The following is a 12,796-nucleotide window of genomic DNA, read 5'->3' as shown; positions in this document are numbered from 1 at the left end:
ATTTTCGAGGGTGAGTTTATCACTTTACATTTCCATCAGCAGTATGTGAAAGACTCAGGTGCTCCATTTCCTCACCAAAATTTGGTATTTCCACTGTTTTCCACTTCAGCTCTCCTGACTGGTATGCAGTGATATCTAGTTACACTCAAGTTTACATTTCCTTAATCAGTAGTGATGTTGAAAATCTTTCTATGTGAGTATTTGCCATTCTGTATCAGCTTAAGTGAAATACCTTTCATGTGTTTTGTTCATTTCTAACTGGATTGCTAAGTTTTCTTATTGTTGAGTTTGGGGAGTTCTTTTTGTATTCTGGAGATGAGTTTCTTGTTAGATAAATGATTTGGAAATGTTTTCTCTCAGCCTGTAATTGTGATATAAATGTGCTAATTTTGAAACTTACATGTATTATAAAATTGAGCAAAAGCCACAGCAACTGTTTTGAATCCAGACTATTAAAAGATCTGTGGTTGAGACCCTCTTCATACCTATAAATTAGTGATTATTCTGTGTTAATTACACTTAAGATTAGTTACATGAAATGAGGTCAGTGATGTGAAGAAACAAAAAGAAAGCCTAGAACAAAATCAAAAAAGGAAGTCACCAAAAATGTTAAGTTGTTGCTGGGAGGTGGTGTTGATGAAAGAGTCATTGCCTGCTTTATATTGTTATATTTCTAAATTTTGTAAAATATGTGTGTACCATTTTTTAACATTCAAGGAATAATTGTGTATATGTTATGTGATTACAATTGAGTTAGTAAAAAATTGCAGAAAAAATTTGGAAGGAAATGCATGAAATCACTGATACTGAAAACAACCAGGCATCCTTATTATTTTTTAAATTTTTCTGTATTTTCAACACTTTCCATAACGGGTTTACATTGACTTCCTCTTCCATTTTGGAGGGGAAATTCTGTCTTCCCCACTCTCCAAAATAAAAATAAATTGCAAAGGCTGTGAAGTTTCTAATGTCATCTCATTAAATGAGTTTTCCCTTGATTACTGATTGATATTTTCTATCAAGCTAAAGATTCCTTTCTTCTATTGCTTGCTTATTACAATTTATTTTTAAAAAGGAAGCATATTCACGTCTCTACAAACGACCCGGTTTTGTTCCTTTTCATGACCTAGTAATGCTCCACTATAAATATGCACCGTGTCTTCTTTCCGTTCGTCTGCTGATGGACAGCTGTGTGGGCTCCACACCCTGGCTATTGTGGACAGTGCCACAGTGAACACTGGGCTGAACCCTGGCTGTTGTGAACAGCGCCGCTGTGAACACTGGGCTGAATGTATCCTCTTGAATTACGGCTTTCTCAGGGTATACGCCCAGGAGTGGGATGGCTGGGTCATTGGGTAGTTCTAGCTTTAATTTTTTTTTTTTACGTAAATTGAGTTATTTTAATTTTTTTTAATTGGAGGAAAATTACTTTACAGTATCATGTGGGTTGCTGCTGTGCGTGTGTGCTAAGTTGCTCAGTCGGGTCTGACTCTGCAGCCCCATGCAGCCCGCCAGGTGCCTCTGTCCATGGGGTTCTCCAGGCAAGAACACTGGAGTGAGTTGCCACGTCCTCCTGCCAGGGATCCTCCCGACCCAGAGATCGAACCCACCCCTCTTAGGTCTCCTTCATTGGCAGGAAGGTTCTTTACCACTGGCGCCTCCTGGGAAGCCCAATTTCTGCTGTACAACAGTGCAAATCAGCCATAATTTCACATATATCACCTCCTGGTTTTAGTTTTTAAAGAAGCCTCTACATCACTCTCCATAGTAGCTGTATCAATTTGCATTCCCACCAACAAGGCAAGAGGGTTCCTTTTCTCCACATGCTCTCCAGCATTTATTGTTGGCAGATTTTTTTTTTTGATATATTGAGTTATGTTTAAAAAAACATTTACTGAGATATTTACATGGATTTTCTTCTTTATAAATCTACTAAATTATGTAATGATTTCTGAAAATGAAGCCATCTTTGGCATGAATCCCAAATAAGCATAGTGTGTTTTCTCTCAGTACACTTGTATATTCAGTTTACTCATGGGCTTTTAGGATTTTGCCTGCATATTCAACGTGGTATATGGTTATCTTTTTGTATTATACTCACCTAGTTTTGGCATCACAGTTTTCTGGACTTGTAGATTGAATTCAGAAATTTTCAGACTTTTTTGTTCTCTGAAGCTTTAAAAGAATTTTTTATTCCTTTTGGGCTTGATGACAGTTCAGTTCAGTCACTCAGTCATGTCCAACTCTTTGCGACCCCATGAATCGCAGCACGCCAGGCCTCCCTGTCCATCACCAACTCCCGGAGTTCTTCAGACTCACGTCCATCGAGTCCGTGATGCCATCCAGCCATCTCATCCTGGGTCGTCCCCTTCCGCATGAGGTGACCCAAGTACTGGAGTTTCAGCTTTAGCATCATTCCTTCCAAAGAAATCCCAGGGTTGATCTCCTTCAGAATGGACTGGTTCGATCTCCTTGCAGTCCAAGGGACCCTCAAGAGTCTTCTCCAACACCACAGTTCAAAAGCATCAATTCTTCGGCGCTCAGCCTTCTTCACAGTCCAACTCTCACATCCATACATGACCACAGGAAAAGCCATAGCCTTGACTAGATGGACCTTAGTTGGCAAAGTAATGTCTCTGCTTTTGAATATGCTGTCTAGGTTGGTCATAACTTTTCTTCCAAGGAGTAAGCGTCTTTTAATTTTATGGCTGCAGTCACCATCTGCAGTGACTTTGGAGCTCCCACAAATAAAGTCTGACACTGTTTCCACTGTTTCCCCATCTATTTGCCGTGAAGTGATGGGACCGGATGCCATGATCTTCGTTTTCTGAATATTGAGCTTTAAGCCAACTTTTTCACTCTCCTCTTTCACTTTCATCAAGAGGCTTTTTAGCTCCTCTTCACTTTCTGCATAAGGGTGGTGTCATCTGCATATCTGAGGTGATTGATATTTCTCCCGGCAATCTTGATTCCAGCTTGTGTTTCTTCCAGTCCAGTGTTTCTCGTGATGTACTCTGCATATAAGTTAAATAAGCAGGGTGACAATATACAGCCTTGACGTAGTCCTTTTAATATTTGGAACCAGTCTGTTGTTCCATGTCCAGTTCTAACTGTTGCTTCCTGACCTGCATACAGATTTCTCAAGAGGCAGGTCAGGTGGTCTGGTATTCCCATCTCTTTCAGAATTTTCCACAGTTTATTGTGATCCACACAGTCAAAGGCTTTGGCATAGTCAATAAAGCAGAAGTAGATGTTTTTCTGGAACTCTCTTGCTTTTTCCATGATCCAGCGGATGGTGGCAATTTGATCTCTGGTTCCTCTGCCTTTTCTAAAACCAGCTTGAACATCAGGAAGTTCACGGTTCACATATTGCTGAAGACTGGCTTGGAGAATTTTGAGCATTACTTTACTAGCATGAGAGATGAGTGCAATTGTGTGGTAGTTTGAGCATTCTTTGGCATTGACTTTCTTTGGGATTGGAATGAAAACTGACCTTTTCCAGTCCTGTGGCCACTGCTGAGTTTTCCAAATTTGCTGGCATATTGAGTGCAGCACTTTCACAGCATCATCTTTCAGGATTTGAAACAGCTCAACTGGAATGCCATCACCCCCACTAGCTTTGTTCGTAGTGATGCTTTCTAAGGCCCATTTGACTTCACATTCCAAGATGTCTGGCTCTAGATGAGTGATCACACCATCCTGATTATCTGGGTCATGAAGATCTTTTTTGTACAGTTCTTCGGTATATTCTTGCCACCTCTTCTTAATCTCTTCTGCTTCTGTTAGGTCCAGACCATTTCTGTCCTTTATCGAGCCCATCTTTGTATGAAATGTCCCCTTGGTATCTCTAATTTTCTTGAAGAGACCTCTAGTCTTTCCCATTCTGTTGTTTTCCTCTATTTCTTTGCATTGATCACTGAAGAAGGCTTTCTTATCTCTTCTTGCTATTCTTTGGAACTCTGCATTCGGATGGACCTTTAAAACCACCTGGTGAGCAGGGGTGATAAGCAGTATGGAGGAGAAGGCCACTTTATCTGCTTGTTCCACAGCTTTGATCTAGTCAAGGCTTTTACCACTTTGGGGACATATTTTGGTAACTAACTAACCACCCCAAAGTTTTCATTTAACCTAGAAAACTATTTGATAGATTTTTGCACAAAGGAATCTCATCATTTTAAAAGTCTTCTAAATTTATGGTCCTTTTAAAACTCTTTAACACTGTTGGTGTTGTCTCTATTTTGCCCTGGAACGCAACTGCCAAAAGGGTTTAATTCTTTTATCTTCCTTTGCTTTTATTGATCATACATTTTCTGAACTTATGTGTGTGTGTGTGTGTGTGTGTGTGTGTGTGTGTGTGTGATCTTAATTCCCCACCTGGAGATTGAACCTGGGCCCACAGCAGTGGAAATTCTGAGTCCTCACCACTGGACTCTCAGGCATTTCCCTACCTTTGCTTTCTGCTTCTGTAGCTCTTTCTTTTGTGTGTCCTTCTAGTTTACCCTGACTTGGTTTTCTGTTGCAGAGTCATAGCTGTGGAAGTGACCGTACAGGCTTATTCTGTGTCTGGGAGGCTCTTGCTTGTTCAGCTGTGAACCGCAGGGCACAGGGCTCTTCATGTGAACCACAGGGCACGTGGCTGCCTGGCTGGAGACTATATCCCCGGTTTTGTCTGCAGCTCAGTGCAGCTGACACGGTGCAAGGAAAAGCACTGCCTTCCAGGTTCTGCTTCTCCTTTTCTTCCTGTTCTCTGTGTCTCCCCCTCCAGGAGTTCTTTGAGTTTTTCCCAGTCAGTAAGCTCCTTTCTGGCCAAGACTCTCATCTGCTTTACTTGGTCTCAGGAATGTTCTGCCCTCTGCTCCCCCATCTTATCAGCAACTCTTCCACCTTTGGATTTTAACCCTGAGTCATTCAGCAACTGATGGGTCACCCCCAGTCCCACCCCTAACGGAAGAATCTGTTCAGATCTCACTGTTAAAGCATCCATCACTACTTTAGTCTTTTGTTGTGAGATATTTTTACATTCAAAATATATGCATTATATAACTTTAAAATATTATTTTTTTAAAACCCATACACTCCAAATCCAGTTTACAAAATGGAATTTTACTACTTCCATTTAGTGAGCCGCATGGGGACCCAGCTGAAGACCCTGCTTTCCAGCCTCTTGCAGTCTGCTCTGCGCATGAGACCATGGGCAGCTTTGCGGTATACATGCTTCCCCCTAGATGATATGCTCCTTCCTTTCATATGTGTCTACTCAGTCACTCAGTCATGTCTGGCTTTTGGGGCCCCATGGACTATAGCCCTCCAAGCTCTTCTGCATGTGGAATTTTCCAGGATTTCCAGAATTTTCCAGAGAAAGTTTGACTATGCAGGACATAAAGTCTAAACTCCAAAATTAACATATTGATAAGCCTGACAACATAAAATTGTGAAATTTTTATGCTGCATAAATATAAAATTCAAGGTCAAGTAACAAAATGGAAGCAATGTCAGCAGCATATGTGACAAGAAAACGGTGACTAAGACACAGAAGCTCTTAAAAATAGACAGAAAAGAGCCAAGCTAATTTCAAAACTGGCACGGATAACGTGAAGAGACTTCATAAAAGTAAATGCAAATGGACAATACACATATACCTGCGGCTTATTCCCCTCCATCATTTTAAAAACGCCGCTCCAAACGACTTCACACACTTCTCGACTATTTCCGAGAGCACGCCAGTGCTGTGCCCTCTCCTACTGCAGGGACCTCCCCGACCCTGCGCCCGAGCCTGGGCCTCGTGCGTCTCCTAATCGGCAGGCAGACTCTATACCACTAGCTCTGCCAGGGAAGCAATCGTGCACGTTTGTGAATATTATAAAAACGGTGCCATGCCCTCAGTCCTCGTCTGTTTTCTGCTTTTGTACCTGACGTTACGATTCTGAGATACTTCTGTGCTAACAGGTAGGCACTATTTCCTTCATTTTCTGTTTATCCAAAGTCTAGTTTCATGGACTTTTAACAACCTACGTCATTACTGTATCAGCATTCATGCATTTTTCCATTTATGGACATTTGGCTTATTTCTAGTTATGCACACAAACACACATGTGTGTATTTCATATGTATATTTCATGTGTTTGTATGTACATGAAAGTCACAGACATGGCTGTCAGGACTGTTCTGTGTGTATGAAGTAAAACTGAAAGTGTTAGTCATTCAGTCACGTCCCGCTCTTTGAGATCCCATGGACTGTAGCCCGCTGGGTTCCTCTGTCCATGGAATTCTCCAGGTAAGAATACTGGAGTGGGTAGCTATTCCCACTATATATATATGTAGGGCTTCCCAGATGGTGCTCGTGGTAAAGAACAGGCCTGCCAGTGCAGGAGACGTGAGAGATGCAGGTTCAATCCCTGGGTTGGGAAGATCCCCTGGAGAAGGTCATGGCAGCCCACTCCAGTATTCTTGCCTAGAGAATCCCATGGACAGGCTACAGTCCATAGGGTCGCAAAGAGTTGGGCACAACTGAAGCGATTTCACACACACACACACACATATATTTTTTAATGAGTTGTTTCCTACTCTGTTTATGATGTTTTTTTCATTCAGGAGCTACCAATCCGGAATCATTTTAAGTTCAATCCTTTGCTTGGGAGATTTTAGATCACCTATGTGGAATAATTTTTCAATCCCAGTCTTGAAGACACTTAAACTGTGAACAAAACTTTTCAAAGAAAACTTTTTTCTTTCTTCTGCTTAGAGCCAACACCAAGACATATTTCTTTGACATTTCCCTTTGACGGGTTCTCTTTTAGGACTATAAAATTGCTTTTGTTTGATCTAGAAAATCTCACCAATAATTAAACGTCTCCACGGAGATGGAACTTGGCTTGTTGACTGTCACAGATCTCTAATCTGGTCCACCTTGTAGTCAGCGCTGTAACCGCACTGGCGATGCGATGCCGACTGAGGGTGCACAAGGAACCCACTGCGTTTCCAAGCGCGTTCCTATAGATGTTACCGTGAGACTTGGGCAGGCATCCAATTTAAGTGTACTTAAAGTTACACCCTGATGAATTAATAATCACATTTTCAGATGCAGTTATGAGAGTTCTATGCAGATCAAAAAAAAATGAACACATGAAGACGCAATCTTAACTTCTAGTAGTACAAAGAAATGGGCTTTGTTCACTGGCGTTTTGAAGAGAATGGGACCCCTTTTGATCTTCTGCGTCGTGTTTTGTTAATCTGTTTTTATTGATTCATGTCTATAGTGATACATCATTTCATTTTAATATTCCCTCAAAGTTTGAAGCAAAAAATGAGCAATGAAAAATCATGTAACATCAGATTAGACTTTTGCAATGAATAAAACATCTTATTTTCCAGTCATTGAAAGCATCCCAGTGCGGCCTGAGAATGGGAGGTCATTAAAGGCCTTGAAACACCTAGAGATCAGAGTCAGATGGGCTGTGACCATGGCACACATTCACTGTGGGCCACTTCACACCAAGCAGCGTCTGAATGTGGATTTAATTCATTGACGGACCCGGGCTGCATGTGGAAGCAGAGACTTCGGACCAATTTTCTGGCTTCACAGACTGGCCCTTCCCTGAGTAGCCATGTGGTCACCATCAGCCTTCCAGTACTCTCCTCTGTGAATGGAGGGTAACAATGCTTATCTCACTGAGAATGAGAATTAATTGAAATTTATTTATACCGAGGCTCTAGAATAAACTCTGGCATGCGGGCCATCAGTAATAGTTAGATGACTTCCTCAGTGTAGCAATGAAACCAAGTCATTTTTTTTCCCAAATAAGTTTTATGAAGAGGAATCAGACAGCCTTCCAAGCATTACAGAGATTTGATGATGAAGCTTAGAAAAACAAGTTTTCAATTTTTACATTTTGCAATTATTCTCAGTTCAGTTCAGTCGCTCAGTTGTGTTCGACTCTTTGCAACCCCATGGACTGCAGCACACCAGGCCTCCCTGTCCATCACCAACTCCTGGAGTTCACCAAACCCATGTCCATCCAGTCGGTGATGCCATCCAACCATCTCATCCTCTGTCATCCCCTTCTCCTGCCCTCAATCTTTCCCAGCATCAGGGTCTTTTCCAATGAGTCAGTTCTTCGCATCAGGTGGCCAAAATATTGGAGCTTCAGCTTCAACATCAGTCCTTCGAATGAATATTCAGGACTGATTTCCTTTTATGGACTGGTTGGATCTCCTTGCAGTCCAAGGGACTCTCAAGAGTCTTCTCCAACACCACAGTTCAAAAGCATCAATTCTTCGGCATTCAGATTTTTTTATGGTTCAACTCTTACATCCGTACATGACTACTGGAAAAACCATAGCTATGACAATTATTGTCATATATATACAATTTATATAGCATGAAATTGAATATTCACCAACTGACCAAATAAAGACTAAATGTTTCTTTAAGTCGTACAATCAATTTTTAATTTCTTTTGAGCAGTAGACCTTTGGAAAGAAAATAAAATAGCTGGATACTTACCTAATTTTACTAAAATAGAATCCAATTGAATTAAAGATTTAAATGTTAAAAATTTTTTAAAAGACACAAACATGTTGGAAGAAAGCAGGCATAATTTTTTTAATAATTTTTGTTTCCTTTTTTAATTTTTGAGTGAAGACAGTTTGACTATGCAGGACATAAAGCCTAGACACCACAAATTCATATATTGATAAGCCTGACAACATAAAATTGTGAAATTTGTATGCTGCATAAATAAAATCCAAGGTCAAGTAACAAAACGGGAGCATTGTCAGCAGCAGATGTGACAAGAAAATGGTGACTAAGATACAAAAGCTCTTAAAAATAGATAGAAAAGAGCCAAGTTAATTTCAAAATTGGCAAAAATAATGTTAAGAGACTTCATAAAAATAAATGCAAATGGACAATAAATATATACTTGAAACTTATTCATGTTCATCATTTAAAAAATGCAAGTCCAAACCATTTTATGGCATTTTCAGCTATCAAAATATCAGGCTGCTGCTGCTAAGTCACTTCAGTCGTGTCCGACTCTGTGTGACCCCATAGACGGCAGCCCACCAGGCTCCCCCGTCCCTGGGATTCTCCAGGCAAGAATGCTGGAGCAGGTTGCCATTTCCTTCTCCAAAGCAAGAAAGTGAAAAGTGAAAGGGAAGTTGCTCAGTAGTGTCCGACTCTTCGCGACCCCATGGACCGCAGCCCACCAGGCTCCTCTGTCCATGGGGTTTTCCAGGCAAGAGTACTGGAGTGGGGTGCCATCGCTTTCTCCGCAAAATATCAGGCAACACTTATTTTATATATTTCATAATTTTGATGTGTGTGGTGAAGCAGACACATCCACTCAGCTCTGCTGGGAGTATAAGTTGCTGGAATTAAATTTGGAATATGCATACCAAAATTTAAAATCTGCAGAGCCACTGTTAGCAATTTATTTATTGAATACCTTGGCACATCAATGCACAGTGCTATGCATATAAGAATTTTCTTTGCAGATTATCTACACAGATTTTTTTTAAATGCTGGATAAATCTACATGTTCATGATAGGGAAATAGTAAAGAAAATAAGATTAATTATATATCACGGCACACTTTTAGCTCTAGAAAAGAATGACAAACTCTAATGTGCACATTAAAAATGATTTACATTATTTTGATGGGGAAAAGTAATATGTAAATAGTTTTATTGTAAATTTCCATTTATGCAAGAATAAATATGAATGTGGTGGATATAGCACACAATTGGATATTTTTCTGGGAAAAAAACGAGGAAAAAAAAGTTGAAAGTCAAATGTGAAACAGCAGGAAGGAAGGAGTAAGACTTTATTTAATGCTTTCCTGAACTATTTGAAAGTTTCTCTGTGTTCTTATATGTTTTACTTTCATTGAAAAAAATGATGTTAGCATGATGATAAAAATATATAAATTGTAAAGAAATAAAATTAAGTGTCATTAGAAGTCAGCAGATAATTTGGGGTGTTGAAAAACATGTACTGTGTGCTCTTGAGAAGGAACTGCCAAAATGACATTCTTGGGGTCAAATGATACATTCATTGGTGCTTAATGAGTTTTATTTCCCCCAGACAAAGCCAAAGGACGATCAAAAGCTGGAACCCACTTTGATTCAGCCAGGAGACGAAGCAGAGCGGTCCTTTATCACATCTCTGGCCACCTGCAAAGAAGAGAAAAGAACAAATTGAAAATAAACAATGTAGGTAGTATGTGTGTACACTATGAATGCGAGCCCTTCCCTTGGTGGCAATGTTTGATTCACTAAAAAAAGGTTCCAATTACTCATCTATTGACTTTGCTAGATTTTTTTCCACTTTGACTTGCACTTTCCTATAAAGAACAAACTGGGAAAGGTCAGCAGTCACAAGGCATTTCCATAATAAATGTGATTAATCGTAGTGTTATCACAGCCTAGAATATTATTTCAGTCAGTACAATATGGTACTAGAGAGACTGAAAATGAGACTGGTTGCATTTTATGAAGAAGTTATATTACACATTCATCGTTTGTTGGTTAAAATTTCTCAAATTTAATTTTCATTCCATCTGTTTTGCACTTTATCTAATTTCACTGAATGCTTTCATCCAAGGGAACCATGAACAAATCAGTCATTACTCCATTTAGAGATTTACATTTTATGCAACACATAATTGGGAATTTCACACCTAAGAACATTGGATTTGAAATGACATGCCATATACCTTATAGTTGTGTTTTTTTTTTTTTAAGTTAACTTTTAGTAAATCATAGTAGGGCTACTTTCTGAAACCTGGTGGTCATCTGGCCAAAGCCACAGCAAATAACTGTGCTTATAAAAGGTTACTCTGCAGAGTTTTAAGTGGCCCATGTCCCGCAGGATTTGCCAGTTAATTTCATCATAGGTTCCTAGGACGAAGACAATTCACTAGAAATCCAGAACTCTACCTGCTTGATTGTAGATACTCAAGGGTGATTTTTCAAATCATAGCAATGTCATTCATCTACATGGTGAAATCTCCAGAACATACAACTTTGGTGACATGTCTGGCTATGGGGGTCAGACATCAAGACTCAGAGCCTGACTTGCCAGTGACTTTAGAAAAATCACGTGAAACAACCAGAGCTACTTTGGAGTTGACCTCAGGTGCTTAGGTTCTAGGAGTGAGGGACACAGGAGCTTCTTTGGCATCTCATTTTACATGGAGAACTCAAAACTATCTAATCTGATGTGCACACAGTTTGCTAAAACAGTCTTGCCTCAGAGGCACAAAGTATCCTTTTGTCTGAGTTTCATGAACAGAGATTCCGGGGTGGCGTGCCATCTGACATTCAAGGGCTGCAGAGCCGGCTCTGCCTCAGAGCGGTTCTCTCTGGAAGCCAAACCGTTTCCACCCATTTGTGCTCCAGGACCATCACCCACGCTGGTGTTGATCTGGAGGTACCGCTGTTAAGAGTCACGCTCCGTTTAGTCTGTCTTGGCTGAATGTAAAGATTCTCTAAGGACACCTGTATGTCACATTGATTTCCTGAGAATCCAGGGATACACCTGAGACATGGCTCACCACTAGGTCATGAATCCTTCTCCTGGTTCCTTGTTATACCTGCTTCCATTCACCAAGTCAGCCTTAGTGACAACCTAAGTTCTAGGAAGAAACAAATGTAAACCACACCTGGCCTTTATTCTATGCAAACCAGCCAGCAAAGCACCTAAACAAATATTAGCCTGAGATTCTGTGATGCTGAAAGAAGACACTCTACTAGCCTTTAGTCCAGAGTCATTTAAATGTACCAAGTCTTAGTGAGCTTAAGCATTCACAGAATGTGCTGTTTTTCCCCTTCTGATTCAACAAAGTACAGAACAGCACTTAAAAATCTTATTTAAAAAATCATAACTCCCACTACTTGGCTAATTTGCTAAATTGCACTTATTTAAGAATTACACACATCAGGATGGAGCATTAAAATCCTACATGGTGATGAAGGATGTCTAATCAACACGGAGACTCTGACAACGCGAGTGGTACAGTATTTCTGAAAAGGAAAGGTGGAGGCAGGACAAGCCCTGTTCACCATCTTATTTCAAGGAGAACAGAGCCAGAATGCTGAAAGATGGCAGAGAGACTAGAGAAGGGGAAACAACGACTCCGTTTATTGGCTAAACGTCAGTCTTCTGGAAATTCTGAATATATTAACATTCAAGTGACCAAAAAAAAAAAAAGATTACTTAATATTTTTGTAGGTCTTTGCTATTTACAAATCCCCTTTGCTATTATCATATTATTTGTTTCATACAGCAAGCCAGTACTAGATATGATTTTTATTAGTTCCATTTTAATGATGGAAAAGAACAACTTAGTTGAAATATCAGAAGCAGAACCAGCAGAGGTGGGACGCAACCATGAGCCCCCTGACCCTAACCCTTCCCACTTCTCTGATACAGTTCTGGGCAGTAAGAATGTGTGATTCAGCTTGGAACAAATTAGCTCATCCGGCCATTAGCAAGCTCTGAGAATCGCATTATTACTAATGCCCTTCAGTCCTGGCTCTAACTTTGGAAACAGCTTTTAATTTCTGGTTTCCTTGACTGGCTATTCTATTCAGTGACATTGGGATGATGCAAGTGCCTTCCACTCAAAAGATCCCATGGCAGGCGTGAGAGCTTGAAAGGACAGTTCTGTCGATGCCCAGATATGACTGCCGGGGCTGTGGGCTGGTCGTCATGTAGGGCGTATGCCGCCCTGCAATCACCCAGCATGATCACTGTAGAGACATTTTCCCATCCCTTTGTTCATTCAGAAGTTGA

General features: G+C 40.4%; 1 protein-coding gene across 1 annotated transcript in view; it reads left to right on the top strand.

Annotated features, from left to right (window-relative positions):
* KCNH8 (potassium voltage-gated channel subfamily H member 8) overlaps nucleotides 1-12,796 on the top strand; it is a 476,728-nt gene that overhangs the window by 243,654 nt on the left and 220,278 nt on the right. Inside the window, exon 4 of the mRNA XM_040263440.1 lies at nucleotides 10,085-10,212. Within this exon, the coding sequence (XP_040119374.1) occupies nucleotides 10,085-10,212 (128 nt within the window). The remainder of the gene's footprint in view (nucleotides 1-10,084; nucleotides 10,213-12,796) is intronic.

Source organism: Oryx dammah, unplaced genomic scaffold (assembly GCF_014754425.2).
Source record: "Oryx dammah isolate SB20612 unplaced genomic scaffold, SCBI_Odam_1.1 HiC_scaffold_2, whole genome shotgun sequence".
In the NCBI taxonomy this organism is placed as follows: Eukaryota; Metazoa; Chordata; class Mammalia; order Artiodactyla; family Bovidae; genus Oryx; species Oryx dammah.
This window is presented reverse-complemented; position numbering and strand designations above follow the sequence as displayed.